The sequence below is a fragment of the Pogona vitticeps genome, chromosome 1, assembly GCF_051106095.1.
Source record: "Pogona vitticeps strain Pit_001003342236 chromosome 1, PviZW2.1, whole genome shotgun sequence".
Classification (NCBI taxonomy): domain Eukaryota; kingdom Metazoa; phylum Chordata; class Lepidosauria; order Squamata; family Agamidae; genus Pogona; species Pogona vitticeps.
This window is the reverse complement of record NC_135783.1, coordinates 165286401-165306985: the sequence shown is the minus strand read 5'-3', so window position 1 is coordinate 165306985 and position 20585 is coordinate 165286401. Positions and strand designations below refer to the sequence as shown.

The window sequence follows — 20585 nt, the reverse complement described above, 5'->3', positions numbered from 1 at the left end:
GGCTCAAATCCTGTTGCTTAGTGTAACATATGGAGAAGTTGACTTAGTAGATCTCACTAATTCTAGTCATGACTTACTATGCTAAGTAATTTTATTTCAGCCAATGTTTGAATTGAATCTAGCTGCATTGCTTGTTTGAATGAATACTGTACTTCACATTATGCGCCTTCCATTCACAGGAACGGAGAGTGTAAATTAATATTTTTCTGTTTATATTGCAGGAAAATACCAAGTCTCTTCTACAGAATCAGCATCTTCCTCTTCTGAAAACACTTCAAAAACATATTCTTTGTTGACTTGAGTATTTGAATGGGTTTAGGGTTTTTCTTGATCAAACAGTAACTAATGAACAATGAAACAACTTTTACTGGGTATAAAGAACTGTGACATCTTAATTTAATTATTTCTTTAACATATTATGTAATTTGCGGGGGACTACTTTAGTAATGTTCTGTATGGAGGATTACATACTGCCTTTATGTTTCAAGTAATCCTGTGGTACAGGTTCCAGTATTAATACGATTTGGGACATATTTTGTGCTCCCCAGTGTTGGTCCACAGCATACAAAGTACTGCTTCAACATATGGGCTCTGATCCAGTTCAAAAAATGGATCATTGGTGCACTACAACTGGTGATCCCAGCTTGGTTGTGTATATGGATGGCAAAAGGATCTATTAAACATTTGGCTCTCCTTTTGGGATTGAGGCATTTGTGCATTATTTTTTTCAAATGTTTAAGGCAATTACTAGTGAACCCTACATATATCTATTCAAAGGTAAAAGCCATTTATGTTCACTATCAGTTATTCCCAAAACTGATATAGCATTGCCTCATAGTTTCCATTTCAGGATACATTCCTAGATATACCTACATGGTATATATGGTAGGTATACCTATCCTATTGAGTGAAACCTACTTCAGAACTAGAGCAATACAGTAATCCTGTCAGGGTTTTTTTTTTTTTTTTTTTTTTTTTTTTTTTTTGAACCATCCTCTATACAAACAGAAGCACTTTATTTTTGTACCGTTAGAACTTTTCAGTTATATTGTAAATCTTGCTTTACTAGAATAAAGAGAATTTCAGTGTATGTTGTTATGATAAATGACACTTGCACAATACTTTAACATGATGCTCTACCATCATCTAACCCATCCAATGTGTTTGCTTAAAAAGGGATAATAGTTTCATTTACTTACTATGTAACTAAATCCTATTTCTCTCGACCATCCAGTTGTGAGCTAGAACTTAGATTTCTTTCTAGCCAACCTTAGACTCCATGAATTTGTCTCATGCGCTTTCAAATGTATTCAAATGAACAGCCATCATTAGATTGTAGAGTAGCAAATTCCACAGTTTCGTGTTATGTGAAGAAAGGCTTTGAACCTCCTGCCAAGCAGCTTCATTTGGTGACTCCAGGTTGTAGTGGAATCAGAGAAAAAGTAACTCCCCTCCCATCTGTAGCCATTTTCTCCAGTTTTGCAAGTGACTGTCATGTAACCCTTCCTTACTCAACATGAACAGCATCAAATATTGTCATGTTCTCTTACATGGGAATTGCTCTAGTCCCTTGATCATTTTGAGTTCCTGTGCCTATACTATCTTTTGAGGTGCAGTGACCAGGGCTGGATCTATGTATCAGACAAATGCTACTTCAAAGCAGATGAAGAGTCTTCTGAAGTGGCATCACACAGCTTATAACATCCCCTTTGAAGTATGTACATATAGTAAAAATAGAGACCAGTTTGGCTCCAGAGAAATCTATCCTGAAACGGTCTCAGTTTTAATCAGGGGTCAGGACTGACATTATGGAAAACAACAGGAATGATTACAGATTGAGGAAGAATTAAAAGGGACAGGCAAATCTGACCCACAACCATGCATAGTGTTTCAAGGGTGGTTGTGCCATAAGTTTGGGTTTGGCAATTTCATACTGGATTGCTTCCCTAATGATCCCCAAAGTGAATTTGCCTTTTTCGCAGCAGACGCATGCCAATCCATCAGTTCACCACACATCCAAAAGTCTTTCTTGTCAGCTATCACCAGCTTTCAGACACCATCAAGTTAAGAATGTTTTGCTCCTATGGTGTGTTTACTGACATAGGAGAGGGAGTTTCCACTGAAAGATCCAAAGAATACTGTTGCTAGCCTTCGACAATGCTGAGTAGGAGTCCACCAAACATCACTCTCAAACCATATCATCTGTCTGCATGAAAGAACATTTATATATGGTTATTTTTCCCCCACATTAGAAGGGTCATTGCTTGCACTTTAATTTCTAAAATAAGCTATTATTAACCTGTCTTGAAATTTACAATTGGGGGAGGGGGTAGGTGGAATAGTTTTTGAAAGTTAAAATACACACATACAGAGAGAAACACAAACAAAACCGATTTTCATCCAGAATCACTAAAGGAGCAAATGTTAGCATTTAATTTCCCCCCACCCCCTTCTTTCCGGGTAGGTGGGGCTCGTCAGCCATGGAAGGCAGCCCATCTAGGAGAAGGAAAACTCCGATTTCAAACCTCCACTGCCTTGTGGCTATATCTACTGATGGAAAAGGCTTCAGGAGTCAACCTTGAGGCAAAATCTGGAGCTGGAGTCCCGAAGCCAGTTCGTGTCGTTCTGCCAACTCCTGCAACGTTGCTGGAACAAGTTGTATTGGCTCTTGCCTTTCCATTGGACCATTTCAGCAACGGGGAGACGGGGGATTTGCTGCTTGAGTAACAGCCTATCCTCCATATTATTTTGCCCAGGCTTCATGCTCTGGAGAGAACACTTCTTGATACAGAGCATGTTACCATAGTCTCTTGAGACTGAAGGATGCCTATGCCTATGATGATGACCCCCTTCTTCTTAGTTGTAAACTAAGTTCCTGTGTGAAGGGCTGGACATACGTTTGAGCACATATCTGCACTGTCATGTAGCTTGATGCTAAGAATCTCTAAATTATCAAGGTGAAAAAGCTGACCTTGAAGTAGGATAGTTGTCAGGATGTTTTATTCTGCTGGTGAAAAGGGCAATATAACAATTTATCTCAGATTACTTCCCCTATGTACAGTGATTGTGTTCACTTGTATTTGATTGCAGAAACATTAATTCCTTGCTAAAGATGAACACATTTTCCCTGATGTTCAGAATGATATCTAGACAGACTTTATAGGGAGGTGGGAAAGCTCCCTTTCTCCAAAATGCTTATTTTGAATTTTGTTTCTTCTGAACTTGTTCTAATTTGTCAGCATCTTTCTTGAAGTGTGGTGTCCAGAACTGGACACAATACTCAAAGTGAGGCCTAACGAGTGGTGGATAAAGGGGAACTAGTACCTCACGGGATTTGGAGACTATACCTCTGCTAATGCAGCCTAAAATAGCATTTGCCTTTTTTTGTAGCCACATCCCACTGTTGACTCACATTCAGCTTGTGATCTACCATGACTCCAAGATCCTTTTTGCTATTGTACAGTGGTGCCTCAACTTACACAAGTCCCTACTTACGACCATTTCGAGTTAGGAACAGCTCTGGCTGAAAATTTTTGTTTCTACTTGCGACCGGAGCTTCCAGTTACGAACAGAAAAAGGCGGGGGGGGGGAGGTGGAAAACTCAAATTACTAACTGTAGGTGGTGAAGAGGCTGCTTCTTTGTAGCTCTTTCGCCCCAGCAGTTATAGAGTGTGTGAACCGGGGGAGGCTGCCTGGTAAGGCAAGGTGCTGTTTTTTGCTTTTTAAAAAACTGTTCTGGGTGTTTTTGCAGCATGGTTTTGAACGGGGGGGGGTGATGTTTCTGTGATGTTTCTGTGATGTGATGGGTCTTAGGGGGTCTGTTTGTTTTTTTGGGTTTTTTCCTCTTTTCTGATGGGTCTTGGGTTTTTGTTTTTGTTTTTTGTTTTTTGCTTTGTTCTCTTTGCATTTCCGGCCTGCTCCATTTGTTTTCTTTGCATTTCTGACCTGTTCCCTTTGTTCTCTTTGTATTCCCAATGGGTCTTGAACGCTTGATTGCTTCCCCCACCCCATTTGGCCAGAAGGGATTAACTGCGTTTCCAATGGGTCTTGTAGTGATTTTTTGTTGTTATTTTTTTTCCTTTGGCTGGAACAGATTAATTGCATTTCAGTGCATTACAATGGGAAATGGTGCTTCAACTTACGACCTTTTTGAGTTACAACCATCTTCCGGAACTAATTAAGTTCATAAGTCGAGGCATCACTGTACTGATAAGCAAGGTACCCCCCCATCTAGTAACTCTATGGTTTCTTTTTCTGAGGTGCAGTACTTTGCACTAATCCCTGTTGAATTTCATTCTGTTCTTTAGAGCCCAGTGCTCATGCCATTTCTGGGTCATATTGAATTTTGTTTTTGTCTTCCATGATATCAGCTATTCCACCCAATTTTGTGTAATCCATAATTCTGATTAGCATTCCTTGTATCCCCTTTTCCAGGTCATTAATAAAAATGTTGAAGAGTACAGGGCCAAGGACTGACCCCATTTACTACCTCCTCCTAGTTTGAGAAGGAGCCATTAGTCATCACTCTCTGCGTACGATTCTGTAGCCAACTCTATATCTACCTGACAGCCGTTCTATCCAACCCACACCTAATTAGCATGGTAATCAAAATATCATGAGCACTGTGTCAAAAGCTTTGCTGAAGTGATACTATGTCTACAGCATTCTCTCTGTTTATCAGGGAGCTTAACCAATTAAAAAAATGAGATCAAATTATTCTGGCAGGATTTGTTCTTGACAAATCTGTGTTGAGTTCTACTTACTACTGCATTGTTTTCTAGGTGTTTTCATAGTTGCTGCTTTATAATCTCTTCCAGCAATTTCCCTGGGATTGATGTCAGGCTGACTAGTCTGTAGTTCCCAGGTTCCTTCTCTTTGCAATTATTGTAGATAGGGACAACATTAGCCTTCCTCCAGTCATCTGGCACCTCACCCATTTCCCATGATTTCAAGAAAATAATGGACAGCAGTTCTGAGAGTTCTTCATATAGTTTCGTCAATACTGTTGGATGCAGTTCATCCAGCCCTGGAGATCTGAATTCATTCAAGGGAATAAGGTATTCCTTGACTATTTTTTTTATCAACTTCCAGCTGCGATCTTGTTCCTCCACTTTGTGTTTCACATTTGTCTGGAGGGTCATAGTCTGTCCTATGGGAAAAGATTGAGCTAAAATAGGAATTGAGCACTTCTGCCTTTTCTTTGTCTTATGTTATAATTTTTCCTTCCCCACTGAGTAGCTGAACCACTGTTTGTTTATTTTTCTTTGTCTTTTGCTATGCACATATCTGAAGAATGCTTTTTTATTGCTTTTAGTATCTCTAGCTAACCTCAGCTCATTCTCAGCTTTTAATACGAAGCTTCAACACAGAGTTTCCTGGAGACACCCAAGATGGAAGCATTGGCATCAGCTCGATTTGATCTTCACTCTACACAGTCTAACCTTCCTAGCATTATGATCGCACACAGCTGTCAGAGTGCTGATTGCGATACTGATCACTCCCTGGTGTGTAGCAGAGTAAAACTGCGAACAAAGAGATTGTATCACACGAAAAAGGAAGGAAGACCACGTATTGACATCAGCAAGACTCACGATCAAAGAAAAGTGGGGGAATTTGCCCAAGCATTTGAGGAAACCCTTCCAGGCCCAGCTGAGGCAAATGCACCTGAACGATGGGAACATTTCAAGAATGCTGTTTGTAACACTGACTTGTCCACATTTGATAAGAAGATCAAAAAGATGGCAGACTGGTTTGAAGCCCATTTGGAGGAGTTGTCTGGGCCTTCTCTGAGGGTGAGTGCAAACTGCCCTGGCTGGCCACAGCCTCACTGGCTCAGCACAGGGTCAGAACAAAGAAATGAAGGGATAACTCAGCAAGTCCTCCTTCTGGAAACCAGGGTGTAGCACAAATCCTATACATGCTTTTTCAGAAGGAAGCTGCACTGAACACAGTGTAACTTACATCCAGGTAGGTTTGGCTAGAACTATAGCCTATGAATGCAAAGCCAACTTTCATTACTCCTTTTGCTTATGAAAGAGAAAAATGAATGTATTTTTGAACCTTCCCAAAGACACTCACTCACATAATATGTGAAATAACATATGAAATCAATTGAATCCATACCCTGTGGGGGGGAATCATTATCCCCTAGCTATTATGGAAATACCCAGTGTGGTGCAGTGAATAGAGTGATGGACTAGGATTTAGAAGGCCTGAGTTTGAATCCCCACTCAGCCATGGAAACTCACAGGGGGAAGAGTTGGGAAAAAAACTTTTAAAAAACATTCCTTAATTATCTCACCTAGAAAGACCTATTTGGGTCTCTATAAGTTCTGAGTTGACGGCACATAACAACAACAATGATGATGGAAATTATCAGTACAATGGTTCCAGCAGCCATAGCAGCCAACCAGCCAAGGATGCTCCAGTGAATGAGTGCTACTTCACACTTCGCTCCTGCATAGGAGAAGATTTTGCTTGCAGGACAACTGGAAAGAAAGCAGCGAGTTTGTTAGGAGGCTTGGCATTCTCTCTCTGTCCTGTGACAACTTGCAACAGTTAAAAAAAAAAAGAGCCTTCTACAGAAATCAAGAAGCTTCTGAGAAGATTGTCCACCAAATGATGAGCTCCAAAATGCATGGTTACAGGCAGTTTGGAACTGCTGCATTGCTTTAAGAATAGATTGGACATTTTTATCACCATGGACCTTAACAACTACCTAAAGAGCTTTCATGTGAATCATACAGTTCCACAAATATACCATTAATACTTCCTTCCTTCCTTCCTTCCTTCCTTCCTTCCTTCCTTCCTTCCTTACTTACTTACTTACTTACTTACTTACTTACTTACTTACTTACTTACTTACAACACCCTAGTAGTGCTGAAGCACTATTCTAGGCAGTTTACAAGCCATTAAAACTAGAATACCGAACAGTAAACTCTGAATTACAACACAAATAGCAATAACATAAAAAAGACCATTGGCATGAAATAAATTTTCATAGTAAAGTGGAGCAGAGACAAGACATTCAGCTGAGTGAAAGGCCTCCCTGAAAAGTAATGCTTTCCACTCTCTCCTAAATGAGTGCAGGGAGGAAATCAGAGGTAGCTCCTCCAGAAGCTGATTCCATAGCATTAGTGCCACCACAGAGAAGGCCCTACCTCCAGTAGCTGACTTTCGGGCCTCTCTCAGGGTGGCTATTTGGAGGAGCCTGGCCTTTGAAGATTTGGTGAGTAAGGCAGATGACATTGGGGAAAGATGCTCCGACAGGTAACGTGGTCCCAAACCATGAAGGGTTTTGTATGTCATTAATTATGCAATTGTTTCCAAATATCCCAAAAGACAACATCTGTTTGCATCTGTTTTAGAAGCCACCAAGGTTCCTACAGCAGAGCTAAATATTTATTGCTATCAGAGTGCAAATATGTGGCCATATATTTTACTGATGGAGAAATATTCTGCATTCTGAGCCTAAAGAACTTTGCTGGATTTACTACATCCAAGATGGGCCTTGTGAGGGACAGTGTTTACATTTCCTCAGACAGGCAACAAAGTGTCTTGGGTTGGACGGGTTTCAAAGGAAGTATCACATAGAGTTCATTACAGTAGTACAAATGAGAAGTTTGGATTGGCTACTGGGAACCCTGGACATCGGATTGAGAAAACAAAACCTCTGTAGAGAAAACTAATATCCAGGTACGATTCTTACTGGTCTCTGAGTTGCTTATGCACTGGAAAGGCATGTAAAAGAGAAGCCCAAACATGATGTGTACAAAATCATGCAGGATACCTGCAGCTTGTGTTCCCCTTGATGTTTACACAGATGCCATCATTTTGGCAAGGATTTGGGTCACACAGCTGCCTCCAGTTGGACTGCCAGTTTTCTAGTGGAGCCGACCTCTTCTTTTGTCCTTCATGGAGTGGCCAAATTTGTGGGAAGTGTTCTTCTGTTTTCATGAGATGTGTTAAATCTGATTTAAAAAGAGTAAATAGAAGACAAATGTGGAAGACTTATTAAATTAAAAAATGAAATAAAAAACTTGTACATACATTTCTAAGCATGGACATTTAATTTTTAAAAAACATTAGCAAACAACAACCTCACTTGCCCTCAAAATAAAAGTTTTTTTTAAAAAAAACACTGGCCTTCAAGGCATCTTTACTTGCTTTTACACTTTTTAGATGGGTAAGCAATTGTTTTATTGGAGGATGGTATTGGTTGATGGGTTGCACTGTTTTAAATTATATTTACCCAGATATTTTGATCTATTATTTTAGATACTAAGAAATTTATTTTAGTTCTGTGTTTTTACGTAGACAGACTGGATTTCTATTAGGAAGGGTAGGAAGTCAATCAAATAACTACAGCTACTATGGCTGTTATACCTGCAACAAGAGTTTAGTTAGAAAATGAAAGAAAACAATAAACAAACATTGATAATACCATTTGAAATGGACTGAATTGGAACTGAATTCATGGATTGAAACCATATATCTTTCTTAAAGTGGTTCATAAAAAGGACAACAATATACTACATCTTTGCATTTCTCTCTCTCTCTCTCTCTCTCTCTCTCTCTCTCTCTCTCACACACACACACACACACACACACACACACACACACACACACACACACACACACACACACACACACACACACACACACACACACACACACACACACACACACACACACCACATATACACTCCAACATATATATTTTCCTACAGCAACGCTCATGGAGGCATCTTATGTCATTACTATCATAGAATAATGAAGTTGGAAGGGGCCTATCAGACCATCAAATCCAACCCCCTGCTCAATGCAGGAATGCAAATCAAAGGAAATCTGCCAAGTGGTTGTCTAAATTTGTTTTTAATGCCTCCAGTGTTGGAGCACCCACCACCTCTCAAAGTAATTGGTTCCACTGTCACACTGCTCTAACAGTTAGGAAGTTTCCCCCGATATTCAATTGAAACCTGGCTTCCTGTAACTTGAGCCCATTGTTGCCTGTCCTGCATGCAGGGATGATTGAGAATAGATCCTGCCCCTCCTCTGTATGACAGCCTTTCAAGTATTTGAAAAGTGCTATCATATCTCACCTCAGTCTTCTTTTCCCAAGGCTAAACATGCCCAATTCTTTCGGTTTTTCCTCATAAGGCTTGGTTTTATCCTGGTTGCCCTCCTCTGAACTTGTTCTAATTTGTCAGCATCCTTCTTGAAGTGCAGTGTCCAGAATATGACACAGTCCTCAAGGTGAGGCCTAACCAGTGCTGAATAGAGGGAAACTACCACCTCATGGGATTTGGAGACTATACCTCTATTAATGCAGGCTAAAATAGCATTTGCCTTTTTTGTAGCCACATTACCACTGTTGGCTCATATTCAGCTTGTGATCTATGATGATTCCAAGAGCCTTCTCACTCATACTGCTCATCAGTGGGATATCCCCCATCAAGTAACTATCGTTTCTTTTTCTGAGGTGCAGTACTTTGCACTTAACCCTATTGATTTTAATTCTGTTGTTTAGAGCCCAGTGCTCAAGCCCTTTGTAGATCATTTTGAATTTTGTTTCTGTCTTCCATGGTATCAGCTATTCCATCCAATTTTGTTCCCTGTTCCAGGTTATTAATAAAAATGTTGAAGAACACACAGCCCAGGAGTGATCCCTGGGGTAACCCACTTGTTACCTCCTCCTAGTTTGAGGAGGACCCCCCTAAGTATGATTCTGTAGCCAACTGTGCATCCATCTAACCCACACCTAGTTAGCTTGGTAATCAGTATATCATGTGGCATTTTGTAAAAGCTTTGATAAAGCCAAGGAATACTATGTCTATAGCAGTCCCTCTGTTCTCAGAGTTCTTCAGGCTGCTTCGCCAATACTCTTCGATGCAGTTCATCCAACCCTGGAGATCTGAACTCATTCCTTGACTATTTGTTTATCAACTTCCAACTGCGATCTTGTCCCTTCCATCTTCAGATTTGTCTGTAAGGTCATAATCTGTCTTATGGGAAAAGACTCAGCTAAAATAGGAATTGAGCACTTCTGCCTTTTCTTTTTTATCGTTTTTCCATCTCCATTGAGTAGCTGAGCCATTGTTTCTTTTCTTTGTCTATTGCTATGCACATGCCTGAAGAACGCTTTTTGTTGCATTTAGTGCCTCTAGCTAGCTTCAGCTTATTCTCAGCTTTTGTCCAATCCTGAAATCTCTTGCTACTTGTCTGTACTCTTCCTTCATGAGCTGGCCTTCCTTCCACTTCCTGTATGTGACCTGTATTTGTTTTCAGGTCCTGTCTGAATTTTTTGTGAAGCTACATTGGCCTTTTTTGCTTGTATTTGTGCCTTTAGAATTTCTTTTTTTACAAACTCCCACCCTTCTTGGATTCCTGTTCGTTGTTAGCATCTCCTGCCATGGGACCTTACTTATCTTTGTTCTGGGTTTATTAAAATTGGCTTTTAAAAAATCCAGCATATATATATGGCTACATTCTGCTTTCCTTTGAAAGTTAGAATTCTAGTAGAACATAGTCACTCTTTGCCCAGAGTTCCCCTTATTGCCACTTCCTCCATCAACTCATCTCTATTGGTTAGAATCAGGTGAAGGATAGCTAGTCCTCTAGTTTCCTTCATTACTTTTTGTAAGATAAAATTGTCTGCCATAGAAGCCAGGAATTTTTGAAAGGGCCATACTTGGCAGAATTTGCCTCCCAATTGATATCAGGATAATTGAATGCTCTCGCCACTGCTACATCGTGTCTCTTTGAAATGCTTGCAATTTGTTTTTCAAAAATTTCATTTGCATCCTCTCCTTGATTGGGTGGTCAGTAATAAACTCCAACTACCATGTTCCTTTTGTTTTTCACTCCAACTACATTGATCATTGAGGGACGTGGTGGCGCCATGGGCTAAACCGCAGAAGCCTTTGTGTGCTGCAGGGTCAGAAGACCAGCAGTCGTCAGATTGAATCCACGCAATGGAGTGAGCCCCGTCACTTGTCCCAGCTCCCGCCAACCTAGCAGTTCGAAAGTATGTAAAAATGCAAGTAGATAAATAGGTACCACCTCGGTGGGAAGGTAAAACGGCATTCCCTAGTCACGCTGGCCACGTGACAACGGAAACTGTCTTTGGACAAGCGCTGGCTCTACGGCTTGAAAACAGGATGAGCACCGCCCTCTAGAGCCGGACACGACTGGAGTAAAAATGTCAAGGGGAACCTTTACCTTTACCTTTACATTGATCCAGATGCTCTCAATAGGGCAGCCAATCTCCCCCTCCCATATTTCTGTTACGGAATGTGTATTTTAGACATATACTGCAACTCCACCTCCCATTCTATTCCTTCTGTTCTTTTTGAACAATTTATATCCTTTGATTACTGTATTCCAGTCATGAGAGTCATCCCATTTTGACTTTACTGTGCTTACTCCTTGAGGGACTAAATAGCTATCACTAGCTAATGTAACCACTGTTCACATTTCTGCCACTTCAGGATTCCACAACAAGACAGGGTAGCAGCCCAACGTAAACCTCCACTCTGTCCACTGTCCTTGAAGGGGAAACCATGTCAGCCATGGAGAACAAAAGTTGTACAGATTTTTCCAGCCATTTGAAGTCCAGGTTTCAAATAACAGACCTTTTCTTCTCCAATATAGAGAGATATGTACTCCTTTCTGCAGCAAATTATAGCAAAGAAGCCCAGCTCTTGTAATGATAGAACTAGGAGGAGTGAGTTGCCACACTTAAGGCTATAAGGGAAGTAGTATACATCGACAGAACTCTTGAGCAGCAGCCAGTGGATGCACTGGAAGTGAAAGAGCAATCAGGGAAGGCAGAGGAGGACAATGCTCTGGAGTAAACATAGTGAGGAAGAACCATGAAAAGAGTCACAGTTATACCAAGGACCTGCTTCTTTCATCTAACTATCTTTGTACTTTTTACTACCCAGCTTCCTTGATGGCTCTGCTGTGCATACATTTATCTTCCTGGGTGGCAAAGGAAGATAGGAAGAGTGCACCCAATCTTTCTGTAACAAAGACTTGTGGGCCAGAGCAGGAGCCTTCCTGCCTGTTGGTGGGGGGGTGCAGACTTGAAGTAGGAGTGGCATCCAGAAATCCTGGATTCAAACTGCTTTCTAATACAAGGAAGGGACTAAAACGATTTTTGCAAACTCCAGTCCCCACCTCAGTTCTCACTCAACAGTAAGAGCCAGAGAAGAATCTCTAGCAACCTGATTATGATGACATCCAGGACAAATCTCCGGAAGGGAAAACTGCCCTTGTGTCCTGTTGCATTTTGCAAACTACTGTGTTTTAGTAATATATTTCTTGGTTGAAGTTATATTTATACTACTTTTCAAGGTGAAACCTCCTTAAGTTAGTTCATGAGATGAAAGTATAACATAATCGCCAAAATCATATCGCTTAGTACAGTGGTTCTTAACCTTTGTTACTCGGATGTTTTTGAACTGCAACTCCCAGAAACCCCAGCCAGCACAGTTGGTGGTGAAGGCTTCTGGGAGTTGCAGTCCAAAACTCCTGAGTAACTCAAGGTTAAGAACCAGTGGCTTAGTATAGCAAATCGCACTAGTGAGACAACTCCTCTGTAAACCCTGTGGATTCAAAGGAGACTACTCTAATTGCACATCCCCATCCACTTCCAAGTACAGGTTGTTCACCAGGACAACCAAAGCTATTTCTATCTGAGCTAGGCTAGAAAAGAGATCAGAATGCATCAATGTCATGTATCCACCCAGGAGTTCAATCCAGTCAAAATGGATTGTCTGCTCTGTCACCTGCAGTTCAGAAATCATCAGCATTTCCAATATCTTTGTAAAGAATGACACATTAGATGCAATAATCATCCAAAAATCAAGGGCTCTAAATTGTTCTTTGTTAGAACAGAACAAGCTGTATAATTTAAAACCGTACATCACCACAATATCAACGACAACACGAAACTGTTCCTTGTTGAAACAAAACTTAATCACAGCCTCCACATGCTGTGGAAAACAGACCCTCCCTGAAAGAAGTGTTAAACCATTTCTGAGGTCCAGATGATGAGCCCAGTCCTGGGGAGGTTTCTCTGTTGGGGAAGGGCAATGATCCTTAAGTGAGGGGGAGTGGGCGTTAAATAGTTCAATAACTTGTGTACATCATCTAGTTACATATTCTGAAAACAGCATGCCTCTGGAACTACAACTGCAGCCATCCACCATTCTGTCAAAACAGTAGACATCCAATGCAGAATAAATAAACTTTCTTGCAGTCTGTTACGTAAACTGCTCACAGTGAGAGTTAATAGTTTTGATCTCCTTATTTTACAGAGACTTTCACTAGTCAAATAAGTGTCACTGGCCAACAGAAAAGGTGTAATGACTTTTAAAGTTGAGTATAGCAAACTCTCAAGACAGACAGTTATTTTTTAAAAAAATTAATTTCGTTTAATAAGTATGTCATTTGGGTACCTTCAAACTCTGCAAAGATGATTAGGTCATCATTTTTAAGATAATTCCGTCTCCTTAGCTGTGCATGTGAGATAAATTTGCTCCACCCCCAGTCATGGCTCCGAGTGCAATTGCAGGAAGTATCAAGTTTCCTATCAAGAGCGGGTCTTCTCCATCGAGAACAATTTGTACCTGTAACCAGTTTAATAACAGTATGTCATTGCAGTATATATGCTTCCTGTTAGAGGCTTCTGGTGGAAGAACAGGGTAAAGGGACTGCTTAGCTTTACAGCAGTGGATTCGACCCATAATTTCCAAAGTGGGTAATTCTCTCAAAGGTACAGTGGTGCCTTGCTTAAGGGCGATAATCTGTTCCAGGAAAATCACTGTTAAGCGAAAACATCATAAAGCAAAAATAAAAAACCCATTGAAACGCATTGAAAACCGTTCAATGCGTTCCAATGGGCTAAAAACTCACTGTCCAGCAAAGATCCTCCATACGGCGGCCATTTTCGGTGCCTGTATAGCGAGGAATCTGTCCGTAAACACAGCGGAGAGCCATTTTAAGCACCTGGGGGCCATTTTGAAAACCCGACGATCAGCTGTTTTTGATCATCGTAAAGCGAAAATCAGTCCCGAAGCAGGGAACCGATCATTGCTAAGCATAATTCCCCCATTTAGACCATCGTTTTGCAATCGCAAAAGCGATCACAAAAACGTTGTTGTGAAGCGGATTCATCGTAATGTGGGATAATCATTAAGAGGGGCACGACTGTAAAGGTAAAGGTTCCACTTGACAATTTTTGTCCAGTCGTGTTCGACTCTAAGGGGCGGTGCTCATCCCCATTTCCAAGCCATAGAGCCAGCGTTTGTCCAAAGACAATCTTCTGTGGTCACGTGGCCAGTGCAACTTAGACAAGGAATGCTATTACCTTCCCACCGAGGTGGTCCCTATTTATCTACTCACATTTGCATGCTTTCGAACCACTAGGTTGGTGGGAGCTGGGACAAGCGACGGGCGCTCACTCCGTCATGTGGATTCGGTCTTACAGCTGAAGATCTACAGCACAGAGGCTTCTGCAATTTAACCCGCAGCACCACCACGTCCCTTTTCTTCTCTCAAAAGTGAGAATTAATTACAGACATTAAAAGTGAAATGTATAAAACAAATACAGGGACACCAGGATTCATATGAATGGCACTTCTATCAGTTCCTTTCATATTCCTCCCTTTTCCTGACCCAAGTGCTGTTACATATACCACTTGAAGGAGGCCTGATTTTCCAAAACTGATAAGATATCTGTTAAGATGCAGAAAACTCTAGGCATCACTACTTACGTAAATGCCATGGCAACAGTGTTGAGATGATGATGATCTTGCATGCTTTGTAACACTGGTTACCAGTGGGAGGGAGGTTCTAAGGGGATTCTCTAGCCGATTGCCAGATCTTCTTCCCCTGCACTGCATCTGGTTTGCCCCTGCCTCTCTTCCTGTTTTGTTTCCTTCACTTCCTTTGTTATTTTTGTTAATCTCTCTGTCTCCTGATTGCCAACCATGCAGCCAACAGGGAGGTTCTGTCTCCCAGGACTCACCTCTCCTTATTTTTTTCTTTTTACTGTTACTATAGACATCAAGGGAAATGTGGTGGCACTGTGGGTTAAACTGCAGAAGCCTCTGTGCTGCAAGGTCAGAAGACCAGCAGTCATAAGATCGAATCCATGCAACGGAGTGAGCTCCCATCTCTTGTCCCAGCTCCTGCCAACCCAGCAGTTTGAAAGCATGTAAATGCAAGTAGATAAATAGGTACCACCATGGTGGGAAGGTAACGGCCTTCCGTGTCTAGTCATGCTGGCCATGTGACCATGAAACGCTGGCTCTACGGCTTGGAGACAGGGATGAGCACTGCCCCCTTGAGTCAGACACAACTGGACTAAATGTCAAGGGGAACCTTTACCTTTATAGACATCAACTATAAGTAAGGATATCTCCCCCCCCCAGTCTAAATGCTTCTAAAGTGATTTTTAACATAAAGTGATTCTCACTGAGGAAAAGGTGGTGGTGAAATTGAGCTTTTCACATTTCTTACTCTGCTAATTAAAATTATCCAAGAAATATGAGGGAAATATTCTAGAACTTGCCATACTTGTGATATCATCAGATATTGAGAGCATAAAGGAGTCTATTCAAAAGTGACCAGGTTTAAATCAAATTAATTTAGGATATCTAGCAGATGTTAAGATGGAATAGATGTGGAATAAATGAATTCATGAATCAGTTAATGCAGACTTCAAAAAGGGCTAGTGCAGCAGGTCATCCAAACCAGCAAGGTGCTTCTGCCAGATGTTTGAGCCTCCAGCTTTGGCTGCTCTTTGTCCTCACTGTGCAACTTTGCATATAAATAATGACAAGAATGAGGAAAGAAAATAACATCTTTCATTCACTGTCCCCTTTTCCTTTGTGGAGAGTGGGGCAGACTGCGTGATTGGAGTCCAGAAGGAAGGGGAATGGGCAGCAATGACAGTTGTAGGAGGAAGAGGGTCATCATTGAATGAGCCAATCTTGAAGCTAATATGTAGACACAGTTTCCTGGGCTGACGATGGTTGTGCAGGAACAAGTAATTCTGATCCCAGCACTCACCATGACCTTGCATGTTATCCTGAGATGCACTCTGATGTTGTGCATCTCAGATGTCTGCCACATGGGGCTCTTATTTTCCCCACTTATTCCTGCTCATGAACTTGCACATACCTGGCAAAAATTGAGTTTCATTTGTGGTGAAGCTCCTTTCTGAAGACATCCTTCTCATGACATTGTGATTTTGGTCTAGCACTGTGATGGTAACTTGTCTGTGTAGAACTGGCCACTCAAGGATATCATCATTTGCACCACTGGCCAGGTGAAAATTAATACGTGTGTAGTTTGTCAAGGTAGAGCTTCTCAGACCTCTGGGATACAACGTTAAACCATAACTATAACCTTCAGGGCTGTAGAACCGTGGACTCCACATAGAGTAACCTTGAGGAGCAGTTTTAAGCAGATGGGAGAAGTTACGAATAAGCCACAGTCCGCTGGGGCATTTCGTTTCACTCAGGGTGAGGTCATCAATAGAAATTCCTCCAGAGGAGTCGTTGGGATCACCTTTTAGTCCATGGAAGAGATACCTGAATGGCTTTTGGCCATTCAGATTTACATGGGCAATTTTCCAGTTATGGTCACTGTCTCCTGTGCAAGTAAAAAAGGGAAACATAATGACTTCTTTAGAGTGCTATCACACTGACAGAAAGCAGACAAAAATGATAGATATTTCCTGCATTTCCCCCCTGCAAATCAGATGACAATGTGTCAATTAAACAAATAATACTGCCCAAATGTGGAGAACTGGAATACAGTGATCCTATGCAATGTCCACCCTCCTGTTTGAAGATTACACTAATATGTTTAGTCTCAAATACATGCATGTCTCCTGGAAACAATTACTTCCAGTGATATACATCATAAAACAGGCATTTGTGCAGTCTTCATGTATGGCATTGTACATATTTTTCATATCTTTTTTCCTGATGGCACCTTAGGATGTTTCTTGTTTTATAAAACAAAAAATATGTGAAACAGCCTTAAAGTCATAGTACATGCCCAGAAAAACTCATGGTTAGCAGGTGTGTTGCATGTAAAGTGCATGTGATGGGTGTACAAAGGTTCTTCAAAAATCTTCTACTAGTTTTCAAAATTACCTTGAAAAGTTTTAACTTTAACCAGCTTGCGAACATTTCCAGTGCCATCATCCTTTTTAACTGAGATGACAAGCTTGTCCTCAAGGTTTCCTGTCATTTTGAAGAAGAACTCTAGACACTGGTGCTTCCTTTTTGGGTAGAGAATACGGGATTGTAACAGAGCTACATCACCTTTATACCCATAACTTGTATTAAAATAGATGAAGTGTCCAGCATCTGCGGAGAAAAAATAATAGTGCTTATAGAAGTGTTAGCATGCATTCTTATACACACAGTGCTTCTGATTATCAGTTTTTGCTGACTTACAAATGTCGTAAATCAGGAAAGCATGGCATTTCAAAATGAATGAACTGATACCCTAAAAGCAGATCTACTCCACAGACATAGACTGATTGAACTCCTAAGAGAACCTTGGAAGGATTATCCAATAGAGCTTTTGTGACGTCCACCCTTGTGCCCCTTGTTTGACCATCAAGCCTCAGAGCACACAAAGGCAAACACTCTCTTCTTTCACACTTGCTGCCACCAAGTGATCTCTAAATCACCATTTACTTCAGAAAGATCCAGGTCCACACTTCAAGTTCTTTTAATTTAAACTTTGGTTTATTGATTACAGAGATTGATTCATGAATATCTTTAGTAGCTAATCATTCCTCAGAATTTCCCCAAACTACACACTCTTATTACACTGTCTGGCTTTTCTCTCCGGCCTGACTCTCTTACATTTCTCTTACTGACTCTCTTACTGACTCAGGCTCCACTTCTTATAGCATCTCTCTCAGCTCTGCTTCTAAGCAACATTAATATGCATGAACTATTCCATTACATAATATACATGAACCATAGATCTAATAAATGGAGAATGCTATAGCTTTCTTTGGGTTGTTGTCAAATGACACCTTTCAAGTTTCTATGTCTAACCCATGACATTTCCTCTTACACCACACAATTAGAAGGTACCATGCAGTTATTCCACTTTTTTTTTCTTTACACATTTTTCACAATGAGGAAAAAGAGAGTAGTGGAAAACAAGGAAGGATTGTGAGTGCAGAACACTTATGCAGAAATTCAGTGAACTGAAGGAGGTTGAAGGCACAATAAAAGCCTTTTCTGAAATTGCTCAAGGCTATGCTTTTGAATTGGTACTAAATAACTGTAAGGAAAAAAAAATCTGTAGTGCAAATGGGCCTGTTAAAAACAACTTTTCTTAGTCATGAGATAGATTCATAAAGGTAAAGGTAAAGGTTCCCCTTGACAATTTTTGTCCAGTCGTGTTCGACTCTAGGGGGCGGCGCTCATCCCCGTTTCCAAGCCACAGAGCCAGCATTTTGTCTGAAGACAATCTTCCATGGTCACATGGCCAGTGTGACTTAGACACGGAACGCTGTTACCTTCCCACCGAGGTGGTCCCTATTGATCTACTTGCATTTGCATGCTTTCGAACCGCTAGGTTGGCGGGAGCTGGGACAAGCGACGGGAGCTCACTCCATCGCGTGGATTCGATCTTATGACTGCTGGTCTTCTGACCCTGCAGCATAGGCTTCTGCGGTTTAGCCCACAGCGCCACCACATCCCTTTATGATAGATTCATAATGTAGCCTAATTTGCTGAAACAATATGTTTTCAACAAAAGAAAGCAAAATAGTCAACAGATTTCAATGAACTGTTATTATTTCTCAGTGAGAGATACATATGTGCCACCTGTGTATAAAAATGATAAGACGGATCTTTGCCCTCTGTTTCAGCATAAGAGTTATAGAGAGTATTGCATACTGCACTGCTGACAGCTTTGGTATTGATACCCTTCTTCAGCAGTAAGAATTACCAAATGTGTCAATACAAGTCCCCCCCCAAAAAAAAACCACAAACTTGAATCTTGTTACAAATCTTGTGGAATTACTCAAGATGCTTAATTTCTCCAACTGACCCATTTTTCCTCCAAAAATTGGATTTACGTCAATATGTGTTTTTTTTTAAATTGGACTTCCAATTTAAGCTGATGTTTATCTTCCAATGGCTATTCATGGAATAAAGAATGCAAAATTAGAGATGAAGGTAGTTTGCTATGAAAAGCACATGTCTATCACCACTTGAGGGAGCTTCTCTTTCAGAAAAAATGTGTATTTTTTTATGTTGAACCTCTACTGGGCAGATTGTCCACTCAATAATAATTCCTCAATCCAGTCTCAATTGAATACAGTGGTGCCTCACATAGCGACATTAATCCGTGCAGCAAAAATCGCTGCTAAGCGATTTCGTCGCTATGTGATTTTAAAAAGCCCATAGAAATGCATTAAAACCCTATGGACTGAAAACTGACCTTAAAGCAAAGATCCTCCATACCGTGGCCATTTTCACTGCCTCTTAATTGAGGAATCTGTGCAAAAACACAGCGGGCGGCCATTTTGTTTACCCCACGGCCATTTTGGAACCGCCGATCAGCTGTTAAAAAATCATCGCTTTGCGATGATCTGTAAGCGAAACAGGGAACTGATCATCACAAATCGAAAAAACCCCATAGGAAACATCGCAAAGCGATCGCTTTTGCGATTGTAAAAACTTTGTCGCTATGCGGTTTTGTCGCTAAACGGGGCACCTGTTAAGCGAGGCACCACTGTATTAGTTTATACCAGTGGTCCCCAACCTTTTTTTGAGTTGCAGACCAGTTGGGGTGGGTGGGTGGGGTCTGTATACGGGGGGGAAACCACCATCCCCGCACTCATGGGTGGGTGGAGTGTGCTTGCGTGCATGCACGAAGGGGCAGAGTGAACTTGCAGAGGGGTGGAGTGTGCTCAAGGAGGGGCAGAGCACGCTCATGTATATGCACAAAGAGGCGGGGATGCTCGCAGAGGTGAGGGGCATGCTCACGGGTGGGAGGGGCACCCATGCATGCAGGTGGTGGGCCATGCATGCGGGTGGGGTGGGTGGGGGGAGTGCATGTGTAAGGGGCAGGAGATCTGTCTCCATGGCCCAGTCCTGTCATGGCCATGGACTGGCACTGGGCCATGAACAGGGGGTTGGGGACCCCTGGTTTATACTATGCCCTCATTCCACTCCTTATGCCTTTTTTCTAAATATCAAATTCTTTCCTTGAATGTATTATGCAACAGTAGGTTTGAGAGAATTCTTATCAAAAGTAAACTGAATAAAATTGTTGTGTCAACTATCTAAACTGGAAATTTAATAAGCACAAGATCTGCTTCCCAGACAGTAATAAACAATAAATATTATTATAGCAGTTTTGAATTTTGGTTAAATTCCTCTAGCTGTGTAGCAGAAGTGCAGGCATTCACAGAGCAGAACACCTTCAAGTTCCCCAGATTCATCTATTCCTTTAACTGGCACTTACAGTCTCAGTACCTCTCTCTGAGACACTGATGATAGAAAGACTAAAAATGTTTCAATTAGTT

The 20585-nt window shown here is 41.2% G+C and overlaps 2 protein-coding genes across 3 annotated transcripts in view; one reads left to right on the top strand and one right to left on the bottom strand.

Moving 5' to 3' along the window:
* The window catches only part of ADGRF5 (adhesion G protein-coupled receptor F5), a 58601-nt gene extending 57511 nt beyond the window's left edge, over positions 1-1090 (top strand). For both annotated transcript variants that reach the window (XM_078378163.1, XM_078378170.1), the window contains exon 21: positions 222-1090. In XM_078378163.1, coding sequence (XP_078234289.1) covers positions 222-301 — 80 coding nt within the window. In that variant the 3' untranslated portion in view covers positions 302-1090. The remainder of the gene's footprint in view (positions 1-221) is intronic.
* LOC110083219 (meprin A subunit alpha) overlaps positions 1015-20585 on the bottom strand; it is a 40336-nt gene continuing 20765 nt past the window's right edge. The window contains exons 9-13 of the mRNA XM_078386822.1: positions 17176-17391; positions 16193-16666; positions 13465-13635; positions 7791-7971; positions 1015-6488 (exon numbers count right to left, since the gene is read on the bottom strand). Coding sequence (XP_078242948.1) covers positions 6302-6488; positions 7791-7971; positions 13465-13635; positions 16193-16666; positions 17176-17391 — 1229 coding nt within the window. The 3' untranslated portion in view covers positions 1015-6301. The remainder of the gene's footprint in view (positions 6489-7790; positions 7972-13464; positions 13636-16192; positions 16667-17175; positions 17392-20585) is intronic.